Here is a 25,000-nt window from a genome sequence, read left to right on the forward strand (position 1 = left end):
GTGTGGGTGTGTGTGTGCGTGCTCATGTATATCTACCTTTATGAGGACTTATTTTATATGCAGACTTTGTGAGGACTCACTGCTTCAGAGGCCGTTTAAATGGTTGAGACTTGGTGTTAGGCTAAAGATTAGCACTATGTATAGTTGAGGTTACGTTTAAGTGCCGGGGGATGTATTATGTCAATGAGAGTCCTCACAAGTGTAGAGATACAGGTGTGTGTGTGTGTGAGGAGACATGCCATTAAACACGTGTCACCTCTGATCTGTGCTGAAATAAAGTCACACCTCTACACACACACACACACACCTTATATTGCACATGCCAACACACACATTTGTCAGGGTTAACGCACACACACACACACATACACACACAGTCCGAAGCACTCTACCATGCACTTATGTACACACACAATTCTTCTCTCTCACTTCAATAAAACAAGCATCAATTTTGGTCTCCGACGGCGACGCTGATCTCTTTACAGCTTCCACGGCATCAAAGTAACGGCCGGCTGTAAATCTGAACCGGTGGAGGAGGAGGAGGAGGAGGAGGAGGAGGAGTGATAGAGGAGAAAGGACAGATGATGGAAAAGAAGAAAGAAAGAAAGAAAGAAAGAAAGAAAGAAAGAAAGGGAGGAGGGGAAAAGGAAACAAAGAAGACAGGAAATAGGAGGAGAAGACGAAGAGAAGCTCCCAGGAAATTTGTTGACATTTTAAATGCTAGCCTGCTATTTTCAAATGATTAAACGCCTTGAAAGGCTCCATTCAAAACACAAATAGCATGTATTTAATTCTGACCTGAACCAGAAACCAGCGTCACATCTGAGAGGAGACACGACATCCAACAAGATAAACAACATTTCTATATTTAGCCAAAGTCCGGTGATATTCTGTATTCTTTTTATTGTCAACATGAAACATGAAAACCAACAATGAATTGATCTACTAATAAGTATTGTGTGTGTATCTATAGCCTGATATATCTTATTCTTCTGTTGTTGTTCCAGAAACTATTATAAACATGTCAATGAGTCACACCGCTGCACCGGGTGACATGTTCCTTCATCACCATGAACACACACGCTGTAGTTTATTTGGACTCAATCAAAACGCAACGTCCTGCTGCCAGAAATACTCACTAGAGCATCAAATGTGGAGAAACAATCCCCAACAAACACACTACTTCCTCCTCTTTGTTTGTTAAAAACTGCAACCAGCTGTTTCAGGGAATGAATCATCAGTAGGAACCAGGAGGAGCTGAGAGACGCAGACATATTAGCGAAGTCAGAAAGTATTGAGAGACATCTTTTCATAGTAATATTTGACACTAAAAATATATATATAGAATAACACCAGACGGATGTTTTAAACATTTTAACACCAGAGGAATCATCAACCAGCTCCTGATATAAAGTATAGTTTGGAAACTGAAATAAAATCTGATTAAAGGATGTACCGAGTGTGTGCGTTAAAGGTTAATATTTAAATTTAAGTGCCGGGACCATGTTTAAAAATACACACACATGTAGTGTGATGTTTGGTGATTGTGTCTTTGGGAAGGTGAAAGTTTCTGCTTCATCTTAAGTTAACAGTTTCTAAAAAAAAAAAAGACGTTGCTGCGACCCGTTGAATAAAAAAAAATACAATAAAAAAGCCCTGACAAAGGCAAGTTGAACTGAAACAAAATGCTTTTCTTTAATATCACAGTTTTTCATTTGTTCTTACAGAGCAGATGAATTTTCCGCGGTCATTCATCCGACTCGGGATGACAACTTCAAACTGTTGATTTGAATCCTCTGGAGCCGCGGTGTCGGCGTCCTTGTTGAAGGTCAGCGTACCCGCCTCACCTTCATCCCTCTGAAACGCATGAAGGGAGCGTGACACGAGGCGTGTTGAAGCAAAAACAAACCGGCTGAATCCCAACATGGCGGCGTGTCTTTAATGCCGCGAGGTCGGACGGAGCGAGCAGGCGAGCGGGTCAAAACCCCCCCCCCCCCCCCACCCCCCGACTCACCTTCCACCATCACTCACTCCTGTAATGCATGAAAAGCAGAAGCATGTGAAGCTAAATAACCAGCTGAGAGTGTGTGTGTGTGCGTGTGTGTGTGTGTGTGTGTGCGTGTGTGTGTGTGTGTCCTTCAGCAGGTCAGTGCTTCACCTCCTGCTGTCTGTCTGTCTGTAATGTATGAAAGTGTCTCCTCTGACTTTAAATCCTCGCCGTGCAGGCGGAGCGTCACCTCTGACCTCACACTGCAGCTCGCTGCGCAGCTTCATCCATTTCAATGGCAGCGGTCTATAAAGTGTCTGTGTCTAGACGCAGTACACACACACACACACACACACACAATACATATGGATGAACACACAAAGCATGGATCTATGCACACACACACACACACACACACACACACACACACAGTATATATACAGGAGAGTGAGGAGACACATCAACTGCACATACACAGCTGTCTTTTTTTTTAACGAATTCCACTGAAAAAAAAGCAGATATTTATGTGATCTTTTTAAAATTATTTTCACCTGGATTTTCACATCACATCCACAACGTGAGTCCTGCTACAAGAAGAAGACGATGCTTTAAGTAAATGAGGTTCTCTTGTAAACAAAGCTTGAAAAAAAAAAAAGCCAGAAAGACCGACTGGACGAGCGCCTGATTCTGAATATTAGATATTTGTTAGTAGTTTTATGTTGCAGATTAACTTTCTCTAACTCGTCTCATTTCAAAAACTGAAGCAGCAGAGCTCGAGATATTCAGACTTTTACTCCCTAGTATTGTTTTACTGCGTCGTGACTTTCTTCTCGACATGAAACTCTGCCGGTTGAATCATCATCAGTCCAGAATATTAATATCTGCTTCTTTGATAAAAACCTCCAAAGTTACAAGCTTGTGAATGTAAAAACTTTAAGGGGAGAAGTTAAACTACGACTCCCAAAGTGCATTTCAGCAAGAAACATCCAATAATCATGCTTATTTTTCCCCTTTAAAGATTTTTAGGGACTTTTTCCTTATTTGGATCAAGAGTCTAAGGACGGAGGATGTTGTTTATTGTACAGATTATAAAACCCTGTGAGGCAAATTTGTAATTTGTGATATTAAACTATATAAACATGTTATGTGAACTGCTTTCACTGTTGAGGAAAATGATTTTACAACCTCCAGATCTGTTTATTTTCAGATTCTGGGTTCATTTCGGAGGAATTCAGCGACTACGGTGGTCTGGTAATGACGGAGCACCTCTGACCACCTTCTTCTCCATAGCAACGGTACCCGAGGCTCATGGGTATTTAAACCCGTCTGCCAAAGCCATGATGTCTCAGACATGAAGTTGAAATAATTAAAACTGGTGGTCATAACGTAAACCTACTGGCTCATTATATTATCCTGGAGAGTAACATTAAAGAGGACATATGCTGCGTATTTCCATCTCTACTGGGGCTCTATACTGGGGCTCTATACTGGGGCTCTACTGGAATATCTTTGCATGATTTTAACAGTTAAAAACTCCTTATTTATCTTGTACTGGTCCTTTATGCAGCCCCTCAGTTCAGCCTCTGTCTCTAATAGGCTGTTTTAGCTCCTGTCTCTTTAAGGCCCCGCCTCCTGATGAGCCCTCTCTGCTCTGATTGGTCAGCTTCATCAGAACAGGATATAAATGGCATAAAATCACTAGATTTTTGTCCCTATTAAGGATATGGTTTAAAGAAAACTATATATATATATATATTATTAATATAAATGGATTTCAATTTGAATTAAACACACACACATTTATAGTTAACAGGTTTCTGGTTAAAAAAGAAAAAGATAAATAAAAACTTGATGTAAAACTTGAAGCATTTTTCCTCCTTTTAAAGAAATTGAAAAGATAAAAAATGTTTTTCCTCTGGGTCTGAGAAACTTTGTGAACAGACGTGAGTGGACAGGGACTCGTCTGTATTGTTAGCAGGCGTATCTTTTGTTACTCATTTCCCTGCAAATCCGCCTCGCCGCCCACGCCACGTCCCATCATCCCCCCGGTGTGTCGCCGCGGCGATCAGTCAGAACAAAAGGAGGCGGAAGCTCCTCTGAGGTCCAGATAACCTCCTGCAGCTTCCTGTCAGCATGCTAATACCTCGCCGGCTTTCACGCTGGACGACGGGGAGAGAGAGTGTGTGTGTGTGTGTGTGTGTGTGTGTGTATGGTGGACACACACACACACACATTCAGACACACAAGGTACATCTTTTGTTGAGGTGAAAAACAAAATTGTCACGATTAATAACGACAAACTTTGTGTTTCTGTCCTTTTATTTCTTGTTTTCATTGTTTTTTTTTATCCTTTTCCTCTTTTTCTCAACTTTCCATCTCTCCTCCTTTCGCTCCTTCGTCTCCTCTTCTTCTCTTTTTTCTTTCCATTTGACATCTCTCCTCCTCTTTCGCTTTCCCCCCGTCTCTCATTTCCCTTGTCGTTAATCCTGTCATCTCATTTTGTCTTTTCCTCTTTTCATTCTTCTCTTGTCTTTATTATTATTATTTGCTACATCTATCTTCCTCCTTCCCCTCCTCAATCATCCTTCCATCTTTACTCCTCCTTTCTCTCTTTCCTCCTTCCCGTATCTCTCATTTCACTTCTTCTCCTGTCTCTCAATTATTTTCTCTTCTTCTTCTTTTCTCCACCTTCATCCTCCACCCATCCTTGATATCTTCCAGATCTCCCAGTCCCTCCATCACTCTCTCTTCCTCGTTCCCTTCATCATCAACGTCTAAACTCTCGTCTCTCCTCTTCTTTTTCTGACCATCCATCACTCTCTCCAACCACTTTATTTCTTTTTTACCCGACACCTCTTAATCCTCTTTCTTCCTTTCTTTCTTTATCTCCCCTCTTCCTCACATTTTCCTCCGTCTCATACACAAAACTCCAACATGTCTTCCAAATTAAACGAGCAGATCCGCGGTTCGATCATGTGACTCTGATCTGGCGTCTCCATCAGCAGGATGACATCATCATCAGTAATGATGTTTTATGATGCGACGGCGCTGTGGTTCAGGTCTGGTCAGGTTTAGGAACAGATCGTGGTTTGATGTGGGTTAAAGTTACTGCTTCCTTAAAGTTAGGCAACCTTTGTCGTCATGGCAACAGTAAACACCACAACAACCGTAGTTACGTAGTTTTTTTTTTTTTAAAAATGTCCCGACTCGCGGTTGGAAACAGGAAGCAAACAGCTCCAAACTTCCCTCGTCTCTTTTCTTTCCACCATCCCTCCATCCTTTATATTCTAAAAAGGTCAAAGTTCACTCCTCTTCTCAGTCCTGTCTCTCTCTCTCTTTTTTTTTGTCATTTTTCCTTCCTCCTTTCCTCCTTTTCTTATCTTTTATATCTTAAAGTAAAAACTTTCACCCTTCATCTTCCACTTTTTATCCTTCTTCATTCTCATCCTCTTCCTTCTCTCCATCATTTTTCTCTTTCTTCTTATTTTGAAATGTCTTTCTTCCCGTTCTTTTAGTTTCCACATCCTCACCCGCTCACATTTTACGGTGAGGTTCTTTTACTTCATCCTTCATTTACTCTCCTCCTCCTCTTCCTCGTCCTGCCATCATCCCTCCATCCTTTACATTTTTAAAAAGTTAAAAAAAAAACTCTCCTTTTCTGATCTTACAGACTTCCTGACTTCTCCCTAGTTACACTTTTACTTTTACACTTTTTTATCCCTCCATCGTTTCACAACACACACACACACACACACACACACACCACCTACTAGAATTATTATAGATATTATATTATCTGAACGACATGGCAGCTCTGGAGTCAGCACCATCAATTATGAATGGGACAGTATGTGTGTGTGTGTGTGAGAGTGTGAGTGTGTGTGTGTGTATGAGTGTGAGAGTTCACCAGGGTGGCTCAATTAACTGTGACCTTCCTCGCATGCACCCCCTCCTTCTCATCATCATCCTCGCCCCATCTCCTCCCTCTCCTCCGTCTCCCAGAATGCCCCTCTTTGACCTCATGCAAATGGCCGATCTCCCCGTCCCAAACACACACGGAACGAGAGAGAGAGAGAGAGAGAGAGAGAGAGAGAGAGAGAGAGAGAGAGAGAGAGAGAGAGGAGGAGGAGGAGAAAAGAGAAGGACAACAGGGAGAGAAAGAGCGATGAAAGGAGGAATTAGAGAAGAGAATAAAAAATATCATAAAGGTATGAAAATATAAAAATACAAATAAAATAATTACAAAAATAAACAGAAGTCACAATAAAAAGTGAAGATAAAAACATTCATCTTGTTTTTCTTGGTCCAGTAACAGACGAATGTATAAAACTTCTTCAGCCTGTTGCTTTTCAACTGAGTGATTTAAATCACATCAGAGGGAAGAAGTTGGTATTTTCTGTTTAAAACATGCAGGAAGTCAGAAGAGATGCTGTTAAAACATAAAAACTGTGTATCGATGGAGAGGATGCTGAGCAGGTTTCAAGTTCCTGTGAGTCCCAATATCCGAAGACCCGACCTGAAGACCCCCCCGCCTGGTCGACAAGACCCAGCAGCACTTCCTTCCTCACAACAGACTCTCCAAACACTGCTGATCAACTTCTATCTATCTATTTATAGTGTATATGTGTAATAATATCTTGCATGAAATATCAGCTGCTTGTGACAACAGCGTTACGGTCGTGTTTAGACTCTGCAGAGACTTGAACCTTGACCTTTCAGGTGACTCGGGTTCGACCCTGATCATATTCTTAACATATATATGTTATCAGTTTATCTATAATTCTGTCATTTTGCTATCCTGGTCTATTCTGTGCATGTTACATCTATTTCCTGTGTGTCCGTCCTGGAAGACGGTCCCTTCCTCTGTTGCTCCTCCTGAGGTTTTGTCCATTTGTTCCAGGTTAAAGGGAGTTTTTTCCTTATTTGAATGGAGGGTGTAAGGACGGAGGATGTTGTGTTGCTGTACAGACGAGGTAAATGTGTGATTTGTGATATTTGAGCTATATAAATAAAATTCTCTAAATCTAAACACACTCAGAGGACTCAGGATGTGAACGTCTGTGGTGCCAAAGTCCTTCGTAGAGCTTCATTCATTTAGAAATGAAAGAAAATATGGAAAAAACGATGCAGGCGCCGATTATGTTTGGTAACACAACATGATCTGGAAATAGACTTTAACAGTATATGAATGTAAGTTGTAGGAGACTGGGATTGAAATGAGACCATCGGCGTCTCGTTAATAAAACTTTGCAGCGTTGGTGGCGGGCGGATGTGAGACGGGTGCAGACGAAGCTGTCTCCTCCGGTTCGTGGACATCGGTGTGGACGTTGAGAGACCAGAGGAAGGAAGCAGTCGGCAGTCTGCTGGAGCTGCTTAATGCTAATTAATTCAGTGTTCCCCTGCAGACCAGCAGCAGAGCCCACTGGGAATACTGGGAGGAAGGAGTGGTGTGTGTGTGTGTGTGTGTGTGTGTGTGTGTGTGTGTGTGTGTGTGTGTGTGTGTGTGTGTGTGTGTGTGTGTGTGTGTGCGGGTGGTGTTATTGCCAGCTCTCTCTCTCTCTGAGGGAATGTGGACTGAACTGAAAGAGAGCAGAGATCAGGCTCTGCCTCGCTTTCCAATGACCCTGCCTGTGCATGTGTGTGTGCATGTGTGTGTGTGTGTGTGTGTGTGTGTGTGTGTGTGTGTGTGAGCAGAATGACCTTCCTTGTGTGTGTGTGTGTGTATGTGTGTGTGTGTGGCAGCAGGTCTGAGCACTAGAGAGCCTCTTTAAATGACAAAGACAGAAACAAATCGCTTCACACACCTCTGACACACACACACACACACACACACACACACACACACACACACCAGTGGTCTGGCAGCGACTTGATCCAGTGAACAATAGCAGAAAACGAGAGACTCGGCTGCTTCAGCTCGTATGTTTCTCCTCCTGTACGTCAGTGTAAATCACTGATTTAAAGGCTCATTCCACTATTTATTTTTACTATCAAGGACCAAACAAATAAACAAATAAACAATCAACTGATAAACAAACAAACATCAGCTGAGGTCAGATGTTCATTTACTATCAGCCTGATGTCATATTTTATTATTGCTAAACCTCTTAAACTACATTTTGTTTTTAAATGTGAATGTTATTTCCTTTACGCATAATTTAAATGTTTTACTCATAAATGAAAAAGTTAATCTGTTTTCTGTTTGTGTGTTTTCACCTGATGGAAATATGTTTTTAACAGCTCCAGAAAATTAATTGACATGTTGCTGTATATTTAATTATTGTGTGAGTTGTGTTATTTATAGGAAGTGGAAAGTGAAGGAGTCCACACGATGGTTTAAATGTGTCAGTTTTTTACATGAAAGTGGGTTCAAACAATCCTGAAATAAAAGTTCAGACAGTGAAAAACTGGAATAGTTGTTAAAAGTTTGATGTGTTTAAGTCGGATAACTTTGTCCCAAAAGCCTGTAAATAAAGACAGGATGTATTATTATACTGTATTATATATACAGTAGAGGTTTATGAATGCTGCTGCTACATGAAGGCCTGAAAATATGAATGAAAATATGTTTGAAGACATATCAGCTGTGTTCTGAATCTAACTTAATAAAAATACACATAAACATGTCTGCTAACTGAAGCAGAGAAGGGTGTTATGGGTAATTTGTAGGTCACAGCGGCTTGCAGAGGAGCCAAGAGCACAACGTCTGAAAAGTATTGACGTCGTATGTTTTTATATTATAGATGATGTGACTTTAAATCAGGTTCAGTTAACAGAAAATGTGACATTTTTACTACGAATTCAAGAGACAAATTTTAAATAATAACTCAGAGAAATTCACAGTTTTCTTCCTGAAAAAAAAACAACCAGAATCTTTGTTCTCAGAGTAGTCGCCATTTTGGAGCCAATTTCTCAATATTACCTGCGTGTGTGTGCGTGTGTTAGTGTGTGTTAGTGTGTGTGTTAGTGTGTGTGTGTTAATGTGCGTGTGCGTGTTCTCTCCCGTGCTGCTGCATATGCCGGCCTGGCATGAAGCGGAGCTGGCCGCCGACCATATTTGGGCGTAACGGGCGAGAATCCAGCAGACTAATTTGGGTCTGGCCGGGACGACGCAGTTATTATTTTCCTCTGGACCATCAGGCAGAGGACACACAGCCATCTGCTGCACACACACACACACACACACACACACACACACACACACGTCTCAATTAGATCACTAAGAGGGCAGCTGCAAGCGTTGCCTGCTCTCATAAACACACAAACACACACACATGCAAACACACAAAAACATTTATATGTACATGAACACACACACACACAGTGTGCAGCGTTGTCGGATCAACAGGGTGTCACTGCTGCTCCTCTACAGACAACAACAGCATGTTTCCATCTTCCACACAAAACTAAACAAAAAGACGACATAATGTATGAAAACATGAAAAAAAATGTTTTAAACCCTTTTGACCTTGAGTCGTCTGACCTGAGAATAACAATATATGACGTGAAGAAGACGTGTTTTAATGCTATGAGCTCAGAAGTAAAGGAGGTTGAAGATCGGCTCAATATTTGTAAGTTTGAATTGAGCAAATCTGTATCTGTGTATGGAAGGATGCACGACACTATGACACCTGTTTCCACTTCTTCATCTACTGCAGAGGAAGTAATTAGCAGCGTCTGCCTGCAGAAAAGCAGACAGAGTAACGTAATGAAGAATAATATCCAGTTCACACAGAGACACGCCGCTCAGGAGACGTGATTTCATCTCCTTTGTTTAGCGGGATAATCGAGAATAGTTCAGCTTCAGACGAGACGACGCGGAGGGCAGCTGATGGAAATGATCTCCTGGAAACTGTCTTAATATACAACTAAACAGCAAAAATGTTTAGAACAGAAGGAGAGAACATGACGAGGAAAGATCATAAAGACTTTAAAGTCTCCCTCCGTTAAATAAACATGTTCTTCTTCTTCTTGTTCCTTCAGTTGGATGTTTGAGCTTCACTGTGCAGAATGATGTGAGTTTGTTTTCACCTTAATTCATCTGCATGGAGAAGAAAGTTTCTCTGAGCTCATTGGACGTCTGATTAAAGGGGGCGGGGCTACGAGCACGATTTGTGACATCACAAGCCAATCAGGGAAGAAGTTGATGTCATTTTAAGGATTTTAACAAGATAATTTCACTTTTTTATGGAAAACTATATCAGACACAAAGTAGAATATTTTACATGTCTGGAGGGGATCTTTAACATTTTTTTTTTGTCTAAACCTAAACACAGATGAGAAGTCCTGTCCGACATCCTCACTACGGCTTCAGAGCGATGTATAAAAGCAGCGTTCATTCAACAAATGTTGCCTGTGAGCTCAATCCAGGCAGCAAATATTCAAACTAAACAGTAAGAAAACAGAGCTCATGGTTGCAGCACCTAAGGCGCTGGTCCAGAAGGTTGGGGACGGTTGCTCCCCTGAAGTCCACAACCTCTTGGACTCTACCTTCTCCTTCCAGTCACACGTCAAATCCACCTTTTTCCACCTGCAGAACATCTCCCGACTCCGGCCGTCCCTCTCAAACGCCGTCGCCGAGACCTCGATCCATGACCTTCATTTCAAATCGTCTGGACTACTGTGATGGAGTCCTGTTCGGGGGTTCCCAGTAAAAACCCTGGACAGGCTCCAATATGTCCTGGCGGCACATCACCCCCCACTCTCATTCACCTACACTGACTCCCTGTGAAATCCCTCCACTCCCTGCCCCCCCCCCAATAACTCTCAGACCTCCTCCACCAACACACACCTTCTCGAAGCCTGCGGTCCTCGGACTCAGGGGCCTTCTCTCTCCGTCCCGCCGCACCAGCCGACGTAATTTCGGAGACGGAGCCTTCAACGTGGCGGCCCGTGTTACGTAAAATTTGAGAGATATTGGATGGATTTCTCCTCGTGTGTTTGATAAAGATAAATATATGTTTGTGATTGAGTTTGGTTCATAATATTGTCAGTTTTATTAGTGTTTTTTTTATTCTATTTATTTACAGAAGTTGTTGTTGGTTGTAGCTCAGCTGGTAAAAACTGCAGCACAGATTTAATTAAAGCTCTCTCTCTCTCTCTCTCTCTCTCTCTCTCTCTCTGACAGCAGCCTTAACAAACTCCAGCTCATCAACTTTTTATAGCAAAGAATTAAAATTCAAAAAGGAGAGAATGTAAAAAAAGAGAAGAGTGTGTGTTGGAGGGAGGGGGGGGGGGGGGACTTTAACTTTACTCAGCGGCCGTGTTTAATTACAGCTCCGCTCTTTGTTAATGACTCTATTAACAGCTTGTTTGATTGGCCGGCCACGTCCGTCGTCTCCCCGGCGAGACGACGGCGAAGAAACAAGTTTAAACCGGCAAATCCTCTTTACACATAAATCTGCCTTCAGATTGTTCCAGCGCGCCGGCCACCGAGCGAGAAAATTCATAACCTCGTCAATTTGTCAAAAGGCTTAAAAAAAAAAAAAAAAAAAAAAATCCCCCCCATCAACCTCCCCGCCCGCCCGCCACCCAGCCCATTTTTCCTGCACGCCACGATCTAATTAAAGTTGAAAAATAATTAGCGATATATTTTCCTTCCTTAAAAAAAAAAAAAAAAAAACTAAAGAGAGGGAAGGGCAGTGATTAAAGGAGAAGAGGAGGAAGGAAGAGCAATTAAGAGGATGGAGGTTGACGAACTCTGTGTACACATGTAGGATTACAGGGTGAGACTCCTACAAGGCAAAGACAAGCTTGATCTCTCTCTCTCTCTCTCTCTCTCTCTCTCTCTCTCTCTCTCTCTCTGTCTTTCACTTTTTCTTTTTTTTTTCTTAAATCGGCGTGCCACTTCTTCTTGCAGCTGATAAAAGCCGAGAGAACAAGATAACCAGCTCGGCGGAGCTGGCGGAAAAGCTTAGGGGACCCGATGTGACAATTAATCAATTATTTGATAGAAATCATCAATCAATCTTGGTGGGGGAATTAATCCAGGAAGGGGGTGTGGGGGGGGGTTGGGGGAGAGGTAGAGAGACACATTGACAGAGAGAGGGAGAGAGACAGAGGGGGAGAGAGAGTGATGTGCCTTCCTCTTTAATTTGGTAAACTGATTGGCCTTTTTTTCTCTCGCTCCCATATCTGAGAGCTTCCTATATCTAATTTACAGAGACAAGGAGTTCACATTAAACTAATGGAGAGAGAGAGAGAGAGAGAGAGAGAGAGAGAGAGAGAGAGAGAGAGAGAGAGAGAGAGAGAGACCTAATGCATGTCATGGCAGAGACAGTAAATACCAGCTCCTCTCTAGAAAACAACGTTCAGAGTTTCCCGCCTGCGCGTCATTTTCACACAGATCAACATCTGTAGTCGCAGGAACGAGTTTCACTAAATGATCATATAGAACAAATGAATCCATATACTGCTCTTTACTGAGAAGAAAAACATGAGAAACATTTAAAACTTTAAAGGGATATTCCAGTGATTTAGTGCTGTACTTCCAGACATTTGGAGGACTTGAAGCAGCCAAGATATCTGCTAACCATGACGATAAACTGAACTTCATGTGTAAAATATATATATTTTTATATATATTTTTTATTTCAGCCTGACTGTATCACATCTATATACTGTGATGTAAAGGTGTGTTCACACAGGAAGCAGAGAAAATGTTCACCTTGTGTCATTCAGGTGAGTTTGAACACCAGACCAGACAAACCAGTGTTCTGCAGACGTTAGCTGTAAGCTAGCTAGCAGCTGTGTGTGTGTGTGTGTGTGTGTGACAGTCTTTCTCCTTTTTCCTCTTGTTCCTTGTACGTATATGAAGCAGATTCATTTGAAACATTTTCAAATCACTTCCTTTCATGTTCTGTCTGAACACACAGTAACATCAACTCAGGTTTACAAGTATTCAACCCCAAAACTCAACCCCAAAAAAATGTCCTCATGTCTCCAGATGTTTGTGGAACGCTGATCCACCTGCCGGCCACAGTTTTATAAAAACTGCAGAAATAATTAGAAATGACCAACAACTAAAACACAAACAGAAGCAACCGGGTTACAAACTGCAGTGTTGATGGTGTGTTCAAGTGCTGCAGGAAACTTTTTAACTGAGGAGGCTTCCAAATTCACATGACCTTTTCACAACAACCCCGTCTGCAATATGTTTTTCCTTGGATTAGTTTTTTGATTAAATGACAACTATGTTTCTGATATCTTGCACTATCTCACCTCTGCAGGATTATACGAACACAAAAAAACACAAAAACTTTCTGATCTCCAACAGAAAAAACTTATAAAACTAATAAAACTGCTTCAGATACTTTATCTAACTTGATTCTGACTGATAGAAACTTCAAAATATTATCATATAAAAAGAGGAGAATAAAACATCTCTGTCAGCCGGCGCTGGATGTGTTGTTTACTCCTGTACGTCTTATTACCATCAACACGTATCGGCAGTTTGAACACAAGCTGGCAGAAGCTATGAGCTGAAGAAGGAAATGTGACAGTTTGAATCTCTTTTAATTCAGCAACACACACACACACACACACACACACACACACACAGCTTGTCAATACTGACTTATTAGCGCCTCCAAGGTCGATGTGTTGACCTTCAGGATGGACGCCTGTCTCTATTAACAAGAAGTGGTGGAGAGTGAACCAATTGAGACGCAGAACTCATTACCAAGCTGACAAAGTAAAATGAAGTGTCCCCGACACACACACACACACACACACACACAGCGATAAAATATGCGTTGTCGCTCGCTGCACAAATCAACAACCGTCCGACGAGCTGATGAGATTTTAAATAAGCCTTAATTTGTTGGGAATTGTCTTTGGTAATGATAGGAGAGAGAGAGACAGAGACAGAGACACTCAGAGAAAGAGACACAGAGAGAGAAAGATGAGAGGAAGACTGTCGAATTTGCAAGTAAGAAGCCAAAAAACACTGACTGAGCTGTGAAACGCTTGTGTTTTCACACAGATAAACAGTCATATAATAGCGTGACTTACCTGTGACAGTCCCAGGTAGATGGAGACGGTCTCAGAGATGTAGAGGAAACGTCCCTCCTTGTTTAGTGCAAATACAAACCCGTCCAGAGACTGAAAACAGACAGAAACAGACAGAAGAGAGGTGGAGTTTTAATTCATGTCAGAGCAACTTGAAGATATCGATGATCCACCTGCTGCTGACTGACTGAGAGCTTGTTAACGAGGTCTTAATGAAGCTTCAGACAACTGGATGAAAACTGTGTGATGACATCATCACTGGTAACCGCTGCTTCTACTGCATTACTTCTTCATGTGTCCAGTTGAAGTAACTGATTTATGTGTTTAAAGGTTTATCAGACGCAAGACACTGCAAAACAGTTTATAAAACCATAGATAGGATTTTAATGAGAAATGTGCACCTCTGAACCACGTACAACTATTTTGCCAGATGTACCCTGCGTTGTTTTGCTCATCAGATCTTTCAGAAGCTTCCAGCTCGTTCTCATGTTGGATCAGGTTGGGCTGCACGCAGCCATTTCTGCAACTTTCTGACACTGAAGAGCCTTCACACCCACTTCACACAGTGATTGGTCAGCTGTGCAGAGGACAGGAAAGAGCCAGAGCTCTCTATTTTTTCATTCTTCACACAATTAGACTATTTATGTCACTTTTCATGTGACATAAATAGTCTGCAACAACCGAATGCTACGCTATGATATCATGTCTCCCCCGTCCGCTCTCTGAGACAGGATACAGCTAGTTAACCAGCCAGGGTACAGCTAGCTAAACAGCCAAGGTACAACTAGCTAACCAGCCAGGGTACAACTAGTTAACCAGCCAGGGTACAGCTAGCTAACCAGCCAGGATACAGCTAGTTAACCAGCCAGGGTACAGCTAGCTAAACAGCCAAGGTACAACTAGCTAACCAGCCAGGGTACAACTAGTTAACCAGCCAGGGTACAGGTAGCTAAACAGCCAAGGTACAACTAGCTAACCAGCCAGGGTACAGCTAGCTAAACAGCCAGGGTATGGCTAGCTAACCAGCCAGGGTAAGGCTAGCGAAACAGCCAGGGTACAGGTAGCTAAACAGCCAAGGTACAACTAGCTAACCAGCCAGGGTACTGCTAGCTAACCAGCCAGGGTACAGCTAGCTAACCAGCCAGGGTACAGCTGACACCATGAAATTATACCTGGAGCTGAGCAAATGATATTAATTACCAGCACAAAAAATGAAAAAAGTAAAAAATTCCATGAGCTGATATTAGCATACATCACACAAACTCATGAACTGTGAGCTGACGATGACGAGGTCACCATACAGTAGATGACCTTCATTATCAGCATCATCATCAACATCAGCAAATCCTCTAACAGTGATGAAGGTTTGATGTGATTAATACTGGTGTTACTTTCAATAAACACCCATTAATATTACATTTACAACTGTCGACTGTTCAGCCTTCACATTCTAGACTCATTATGACAAACATGCTGTTCTATACTGTTGCAGGAAATGACATCACAAGGTACAGACGCAGTTTAAGAAGAAGCAACTAACTGATAAATGATAACCAGCAGTGGCAGTAATGTATCCTGCAGGCACATCAGATTAGTGGTAAGTCTGCCACACACACACACACACACACACACACACACACACACACACACACATCTGAGTGTGTCTAATGGTGTATTTATGTGAAGATCACGGCGTAACACTCGACTTCAGCAGCACATCACACATACACATGAACACACACACACACACACACACACACGGGTCTGACTGTGTCTAATGTTGCAGCTATGTGAAGATCATGCCTGAACACTCGACTCCTCAAGCACAATACACTGACTCAGACACACACACACACACACACACACACACACACACACACACAGGCATTTATACTCCTGAGGTCAAGCAGGTTAATTACATGTGGTTCCTACTGTTGCTGCTGATACGCCAGCTCCCTGTGTGTGTGTGTGTGTGTGTGTGAGACTCAATCTCTTCATCATTAATATTAATTGTTTGCATGTACAGTATGTGTGCAAGAGTGAGACAGGGAGGACAGGAGGTAGAGAGAAAGAGATAAAATTAATTAAATAAGGAACCGAAAAAAAAAAAGAAGAAGAAAGAGACCAATGAAATATCTTCTTCTGGGAAAAACCGTTGCTGATAGGCTGTGAATATGGACTGTGATGCTCCTGACATAAATCAAAACAAGATGGGTCGAGGATAGAGATCAGTTTTTGAGTTTGACGGTTAAAATGACACCTTTATGATCGAAAAATGTCTGTCATTCAACTTAATCTGCATGTTTGGTTGAATTTGTTTATATTTCTCTATTCAGTCAGGTTTCAAACACTCACTCTGTTGACCTTTAACCTCTCATACCTGACTCGTCAAAGTGATACTTACCATAATGTGTGTGTGAGTGTGTGTGTGTGTGTGTGATAGCTGCTCCCTGCCTGTGTCCATTTAGTCTGCCCTCTCTAATGCTAATGAGATGCTAATGAGATGTTAATCGTCAATGAGCCTCATCAATGTCCATCCATGCTGGGTTCCTCATTAACGCACACCCTGATTCTCTCTGCATGTGTGTGTGTGTGTGTGTGTGTGTGTGTGTGTGTGTGTGTGTGTTAGTCTCTCTGTAGCTAGGTATTTGTTTACTGTGTATACTATAAGCTAGGCTAAGCAAGGCTAAACATGATTTCATTGACTTTCAATAACTTTGTTATTGGATAATTTATCAAAACAAGATCATTTGGATGGATAATGTTCAGGAAATGCACCTTAAATGTTATATTTTTGCTCTTCTTATGTACATCAACATGAGTCGGTTGTGAGCATTTGGGCCAACTTCCAATCATAAAAAAACTGTGCTTCTATTTTGAAGTACCACTTCCTGCTTTCTAGTTAGTAGCAGCGAGCAGCAAGTAACCTATCGATGCCGGCTTTGTGGGTCATGTGACCTGGTTCTGCAGCAGCTTGAAACCTCATTTGAATTTTGACAACAACTTTTTCTTCTCTTCATCATTTTCATCTGCAGCTGTTTGTTCTGTTCTTTGTATTGTTGACATGTTTTACTGTAAAGACTGAATTAAAGTTGTAGCTGATAAATGTTGGTTTTAAGCTCTAATGTCCATCTCATCTGAAAAAACTGGACTATAACTTACATATTTCATTGATTTCGCACGTATTGTAAAAACTTTGCGTGCATGCGTCCATATATACACTATTTTTATGTATATATGTGACTGTATATTCCTTAATAATTTCCTCTTTTAGTGCAACTTTCGTTCTATTTCATTGCCAATTTTACTCTTGTATTCTACTCTAATTTAAATTATTCTAATATGTGTGTGTGTGTATCGTGTGTTGTTAACTGACACAACTGAACCTTGAAATTATAAAAGATATTTACAATGTGACAGTTTAGAGAAAATGTTCACCTCTGTTTATAGGTGAAGCATCTTTTTTCTGGAGACTTTAAGTCACCACGCAGTGCAAAAAGGCTCAGAGCATTCATGAAATATGGTGTAATGTTAACCTGTGTTAATAAGCTTTTATAAATCTTGTATTTTTTTCCATGATGGAGGCTGGTGAGGTTTACTGGAAAACTGTGACACAGCTGCTAAGCCTCTCTGTAGGTCATGGATTACTTCCTGCCCCCCTTTTAAAGTAACATAACACAACAGTGGGGAAAAAAAAGGGGAGCTGAGATGTGGAGATAATCACAACCTGTGTTTTTGCTTTTTTTTACCGGTTTATCATCTTGTCTGATTGAGGTCCAGGTTTAGCAACAAGCTGCTCCAGGTGAAGGGAAGCAAATCTGCCCGTTTCAGAGGGATTAAAACGGATTAATTAGAATTGGAAAGTGAGTTGAAAGGTGGAAGCAAGTGTGTGTGTGTGTGTGTGTAAATTATGCTGATATGACGCTGATGTAAACACTAACACTCTCTCACACACACACACACACACACACACACACAGACATAAGATGTGCTGTAAACAAACATAACCTTGCTGACTGCTTCGTTAATTCCCAGGTTGCCTCCCAGAGGTTAAACAGGCCTCAGATTATTAGAGCAGCGACTCCAAGCAGAGCTCACACCAAACATTGTTTTCTGCTGTATGTTTTTGGGGGAGTTTTTTTTTTTTCTGCTTCTTTCAGTTTGAAATTACTTACAAGGTCGGCAGGGGTCTCGAAAAGGTCAGCGAAAGGTTGTAAGACGCACAAAGGTCGGTGTAACACTCAAAAAAAACAACATTCAAAGCCTCAGTAACAGTAACTGACATTTTTCTGCAGAAGCAACGGCATTTAAAATATTCCAGTGAAAGAACATCACTGAACAACACTACTGATAAAAAAAAAGAAAGTGCTGTCGTTGGTTATAGCAGAGCGTGTTTGGGATTCCTGTGCATGTGTGGATTTAACATTATAAAATAAAGCAGAGTCTACAGCTGTAGCCATTATAATGCTAAGCAGGTATAATGTTTACCACATTAACTGTGTTGGTTTAGCGTGTTAGCATGCAGACGTTTACTGAATAACACAAAGTACAGTTGATGCTGATGGGAATATAGTGATATTTTGCAGGTGTTTAGTCATAAATCAAAGTATTGATCAGGAGATTAAAGTTATTACAGCTCATCTTGAGGGGAACATGAATGTGTGAAGTACATTTTCACAGTAATCCATCTAATAGTTGTCAAGATATTTACGTATGGAACTAAACAGTCAACCTCATGGCGGCGCTAGAGGAAAAGCTACAGGATCGTCTGGGAACCGTGAACTAAATTTTGTGCCGATCCATCAAGTAGATGCGAAGTTACATCACAGAATAAGTGAAAAAGTTTGACTACGGCGATCTATCAAACAGTTGTCAAGATATTTCACTCTGAGAACAAAAATTCTAACCTCATGGCGGCGCTAAAGGAACAATCAGAATATCAACAAAGACAGTAGGATTCATCCTCTGGGGAACATGAACGTCTGTACAACGTTTGATAGAAATCCCTCCGACAGCTGCTGAGATATTTCAGTCAACCGACAGCTAAAAGTAGTGAAAGCAGAAGAGAAGCTAAATACTGCAAAGCTAAAAAGTTACACATAGACTAAATAAACTGAAATAACAAGTAAAAATTGCAAAAAAGGAAAAAAAAGACATAACATTTAGGTTCCAATAGCAAACTGTCACAGTTCTCCATTAAAATGCTAACAGTCATTGTTAGCATAACGGGGGCTGATCAGTCTGCAGCAGACAAACAAATGAGTGCAAGACTGTCAAGACTGCCTCTTAATGACAAGCCGAACCCTTCAATAGCAAACCGGCCCTGATCTCCTCTCATCAGATGTACAGTCCTTGTTAACATAAAGGAGGCGAACGTAACAACCGACACAACACGGAAACACCTGAGCCCGATCAGACGCAGATCTGCTCCCCAGTCCAGGCTTTAACATCCAACAGCTGTTCTGGCACAAGACCAGCACAAATCCTGAAAACCAACGTCGTGGTATAAAAACTCTTTTAATATTTATGAGATCATACTCTGACACAGACCCGAATCTATCGAGTTCAAACTCAAAAAAAAAAGGAACCAAAACCAATCAAACCAATGAAACCAGTAGATCCGGTATCAGCTGACCTCAGCCTGTCAGGTGGGATATTGTTTTTCATGCCCGTTGTTGTTTTTCACTTGTATTTGCATATTAATAACACACACACACACACACACACACGCACACACAAACACACTGGGGCTTTAGATTGGTGTGTGTGTGTGTGTTTTGGATATGTGTGCAGTAATGTGTGACCAAATGTTTGTGTGTATCACCATATGTGTGTGTGTGTGTGTGTGTGTGTGTGTGTGTGTGTGTGTGTGCGTAGGCCAGACAACAAGCCAAGGACGAGACTGAGACAGACCGACATACATGCAGAAAATGAATAAACAACACAAACAAACATGCAGAAAACGCACACACACACACACACACACACACACACACACACACACACACGGCAGAACAAATGGACATTACAGCAAAAGTTGTGCACCGACACACACACACACACACACTCAGAGTCATTGTCTCTATCTCCTCTCCTCTTTCACACACACACACACACACACACACACCCTGTGGCGGCGGCTTGTGTGTGTGTGTGTGTGTATGTGTGTGTGTGTGTCTTTATGAAATCACAGAGGGTCTGACCGCCTCATAGTAATTATGCTAATTGCCTGGATGCCCTTGCCTTTATTTATGCGCGGCTGCTAAGATAAATAAAAGGAAATTGCTTTGGATCTAACTGTATTCATTTCAGCATGCTAACTAGAATGCTAACGCCGCTCGCTCCATCAGTGTGTGTGTGTGTGTGTGTGTGTGTGTGTGTGTGTGTGTGCAGCAAGGGAGCGAGCGAGCAAGTGAAGGGGGGGGGGGGGGTTGAGGTGGGGGCCCAGATTTGTTTACCCTTCACAAATTCTGCAGGTAATTGCAATTTTGATTGTACATGTATTTATTTTATTCTGTGTGTGTGTGTGTGTGCATGTGTGTGTGTGTGGACGTATTGTATTGATGTGTGTGTGTGTGTGTGTGTGGCCCTGAGGTGGGAGGGTTACGGTGTGTGTGTGTGTGTGTGTCAGTGCTTCCTGTCTCTCAGTCCTCTGTCATAATGAAATGCTTTGTTCTATTAACCAGAATATAACTGTGATCATGTGATATCACTGAAAGCTCCGGGCAAAGCTAATAAGTGGACTTGAGGCCGCAACAGTTCCGACTGGATCCGAGGAATCAAAGGTTTTATTTATCACAGAGAGGGTTGTGCAGTTCTGCAGTGAAATGACACATTAAATGTATGAAGAAACGTATAAATAAGCATTCAAATACAGCATATAGTTAGCCACAGCGGTGTAAACAGGTTGCTGTTACCGGGGGTGAGGTGAGAGGAGTCTCCGGCTATCGTCTGGGCTTCTAGTCAGTACCTGTCTGTATGTTTGTATGCGTCCTGCAGATCGGGGAGTGAGAGGTGTTTTTTTTTTGTGATGCGCTCTGCGGTGTGCGCGTGCCACCCTGTGGAGGGCTTTACTGGTCCTGAGAGGAGCAGCAGCTGGTGTAGCAGGCCAGAGATGCTCCCAGACGTGATGCTCTGGATAGTGGAAAAGATTTTTTTTAGAATGGCTGCTCATAGTTTTCTGAGGTGGTACAGACTATTGCCTGGCGTATTCTGGCTGAATGTCTGGTCCAGGGGTGTATGGTTTGTCCCGTCTAAGTATGTTTTTGTGTGATACAGTGTTAGCACCTTTCTACTAATCAATAGCAGGACAACAGTGTATTATAAATCTCAGTATAAAGAGAAAAATGGAGCTTCTTTACTTAACTATTGGGGTATTTTTTGCATTGTTGCTTCAGCTGCAGACTGAAGTCCAGTCCATCTCTACACAAACTGCTCACATTCCTGCTGCCCAGAGGATGAACCTCTCTAGATTTTAATGACTACATATCATGTCCCTGCAGCGCCACCTTCAGGACAAACTTCACATGTAGGAAAACACACCAACCGGGCTTTAATAAATCCATAAAATGTAGAAATACACACACACACACACACACACGTAGAAGCACACATATATCTAAATGTTAGGCCACAGACAGTAAAAGAAAGAATTAATAACACACCCACACACACACACACACACACACACACACACACACACACACATACACCCACAAATGTCTAAATCTGGGCGTTCAGACATTAAAAGAAAGAATTGCAATTGATTAGTGAGCGCTGCTGAATGGCTCGCTCCCTCCGCTTCCCACCTCCTGCAGATTACTGCATCGATCGCCCCCCTCGCACACCCACACGTATACACAACACACACAGCAGACGAGGCCATCTTTTAACCATTCAGAACGGGCGGTTTAAATGTTACTGTCTAGCTCCCTGCCTCTTAATGACAAATGGAAAAACAGTGTGTGTGCGTGTGTGTGTGTGTGAGAGAGAGAGAGAGAGAGAGAGAGAGAGAGAGAGAGAGGGAAAGAGGGAGGGAGAGAGAACAAATGAATTGTAAAAAAAAAAAAAAAAAGGCAGAAAAATGGGGGGAGAGAGTGATATATATATATAGGAAAGCGACAAATAAAGAAATCAAGAAACAAAGAGAAAGGGAGAGAGGGAGGGAAGGTGATTAAAAAGGAATAGAGAGAAAAGAGAGAAGAAGAAGATCAATGGAGGGAGAACAGGATACAGGGGTAAAAAAAAAAAAGAGAAACTTAGGAGGACAAAATAGAACAAGAAAGAGAAAAAGTAAGAAAGGAGAAAACGAGAGAGGAAAAGGATTCAAACATTATACCCACATGTGAAGGTTAAAGAGGACACATTCTGTACATTTCCAGCTCTATATTTATAATCTGGGGCTCTACTGGAATATCTTTACATGATTTTAACAGTTAAAAATATTATTATTTATCTTCTACTGGTCCTTTATGCAGCCCCTCAGTTCAGCCTCCGTCTGAAACAGGCCGTTTTAGCTCCTGTCTCTTTAAAGTTGCGATACGCGACATTTCGCCACTAGATGTCGCACTATAGCACCGACATCTCAGACCAAAACAAATGTGTTTGTGTCGTTAACTCAATAAAGTTGGGGGGGGAAGAAAGCAGCTCATGAAACTCAGATCAAACTGTCAAACCAGGCCTATTTCAAATGCTCTCAGAAACATATTTCAGTGTACTGGTTAGCTGTGATTTGAGAAAGTTTGTGATGCGGCCGCCATATTGGAAACGGACGTGGAGGATACGGAGGTACTTACATGCACTAACAGCCTGTTCTCACTCCCAACTCATCACATATCGACGCTTAGTCAGAACCCCGTGGCGTCACTTTTTACCGCACTGGGTTCCCCTTTAGCGTCATTTTTTAACGTGCAGGGTAGTCCGATAGACTTCTGTTCAAGTCCCACAACGTCTGAAATAGACGCCATGAGACCGATGACGTTTATATTTAAGGTGACGAATTTCAGCCTGGTCGCCAGAATAAAACATCGGCATTGTATGTTTCTGTAAACCACAGATACGTTGAATATGTACATTTCAACAGCTGTAATACTGATCATATTAACATTTCTGAAGTAATGTACTTCACATGACATCTATATAAGCTGACTTACTTTCTTATTAGGAGGTGGAGCGGTTGGTGGATAGTTTGTAATGATGTTAGCAGAAACTTGTAAATCAGCCATTTTTATTTTATTTTTGATTTTAACCCAAACCATGATCTGTCTCTAACCTTAACCAAGTGGTTTTTGTGCCTAAACCTAACCAGACCTTCACCACCGTGTTGTCACAACATAAAATATAATTAACAGTGACTGCGGTGATACTGCACGTTGAAGAATGATGCTAAAGTGGTACCAGTGCGTTAAAACATGACGCCAGAGGGTCCTGACCAAGCTTCAATACGTGACGAGTTGGGAGTGAGAACGTGTTGCCACTAACATGTAAGTGAGGAGTGTGACTTCATTCTCTGCTCAGGTCGCCATTACTCCACTACATCTTTACATAGCAAATAGTTGTTTGCTGACATCTAGTTCGGCTGAATGTCATTTATAGCCCCTTTAAGCCCCACCCTCCTGATGAGCCCACTCTGTTCTGATTGGTCAGCTTCAGGAAGCTTCCTCCGGCTCCGGAGGCTACGTAAACAAACTATAGTAGCAGGATTTCACTTCTTTTTCTCCTTCTTTATTCCAAATGTCAACTTTTCAAATCCGTCCGTACATGTTGGAGCTGAATCACATCTGAAATATGAGAGTGGACAACACATGGAAACACCTTAGCAACCACCTTAGCAACCACCTTAGACACCGAGGCTACAGAACGGACCGCTGGTTATGCAGCTCGTCTGCAAAGTAGAAAAAACTTTGCAAATGGAGCGTTTAGAGCAGGTTGAAGCCCTGACTTTTGACTTGCAGGCAGCGTTTCTACATACGTTCACCTCAAGTTTTGTAACTTTGACCGTGTTTAACATCCGACATCAGAACAGGAAATAAACAACAGAAAATCACAAAAAGCAGAATATGTCCCTATTTAGGAAACTGTTTAAAAAAAACTGGGCATTAGTAGTAGTATATACATTTTAATGTTAGTTAAAATATACACAATGTAAAGTTAACAGGCTTTAAAAGTTCTTTAAAGTTTGTCCTGGTTAAAAAAAAGAAAAAGATAAACGCTTTAAAAATTGAACCATCTCTCCTCCTTTTAAAGAAAAAGAAAAGATTAAAAATGTTCCTCTGAGTCTGACAGGACATAAATAATAGTAAATCACCAAAGGCAAAACATGTCCCCTGCAGACATCAGATGATGAACGTGGCTGCAGGGATTTTCTCCTCGTTCAGCCACGAGAGCATCAGGCAGCGTTCAGACTGATCCTACATCAGTTCCCTGTGAGAAAACAACTCTCATTTGAATGAGAAGTTAAAAACATGGCAAAAAAAAACTTAAAACAGGCTCAAATCACACGAAGAGGAGGGGAGAAAACGAGTGAAAGTAGAGGAAGAGGAGTGGTGTGGATTAAAGAAGAGAGGGAAAGATGATGAAAGAACAGAATGAAAGAGGGAGGAAGAGTTAGAGGTGGAAAGAAAGGGCGGGAGGAGGGAAATAATAGACGAAGAGGGAGTGAAGGAAAAGGGTGGAGAAAAGAGGAATAAAAAAAGAAAGGAAGCAAGGAAAGAAAGGAGGGAGATACAAGTTTATGTTGCCTTCAGGTGCTCCTCTGAAGCTCAGATTTATGAGTTTCAAAGTTTAAAGCCTGCGCCGCATAAATATTACAGATAAAAATTTAAATTCAAATTGTTTTTTTCTTATAAAAAGAAGCAGAATCTAGAAACTTCAGCTGAAAAAACAGAATCAGATCTTAAAAACACACAGAGAGCCAGGGCAGCATATGGCTCTTTACAGTCTGACCCTCTGGGTTTTAAAAGGCACAGTTCACTCATTCGGTTTCCCAGTTTGCATCCCAGTGCA

At 41.7% G+C, this 25,000-nt stretch overlaps 1 protein-coding gene across 3 annotated transcripts in view; it reads right to left on the reverse strand.

The window, feature by feature from the left end:
• The window catches only part of LOC121881564 (neuronal PAS domain-containing protein 3), a 367,402-nt gene that overhangs the window by 90,798 nt on the left and 251,604 nt on the right, over positions 1-25,000 (reverse strand). For all 3 annotated transcript variants that reach the window (XM_042389431.1, XM_042389430.1, XM_042389429.1), the window contains one exon: positions 14,000-14,089. In XM_042389431.1, the coding sequence (XP_042245365.1) occupies positions 14,000-14,089 (90 nt within the window). The remainder of the gene's footprint in view (positions 1-13,999; positions 14,090-25,000) is intronic.

Source organism: Thunnus maccoyii, chromosome 16 (genome assembly GCF_910596095.1).
Source record: "Thunnus maccoyii chromosome 16, fThuMac1.1, whole genome shotgun sequence".
Taxonomy (NCBI): Eukaryota; Metazoa; Chordata; class Actinopteri; order Scombriformes; family Scombridae; genus Thunnus; species Thunnus maccoyii.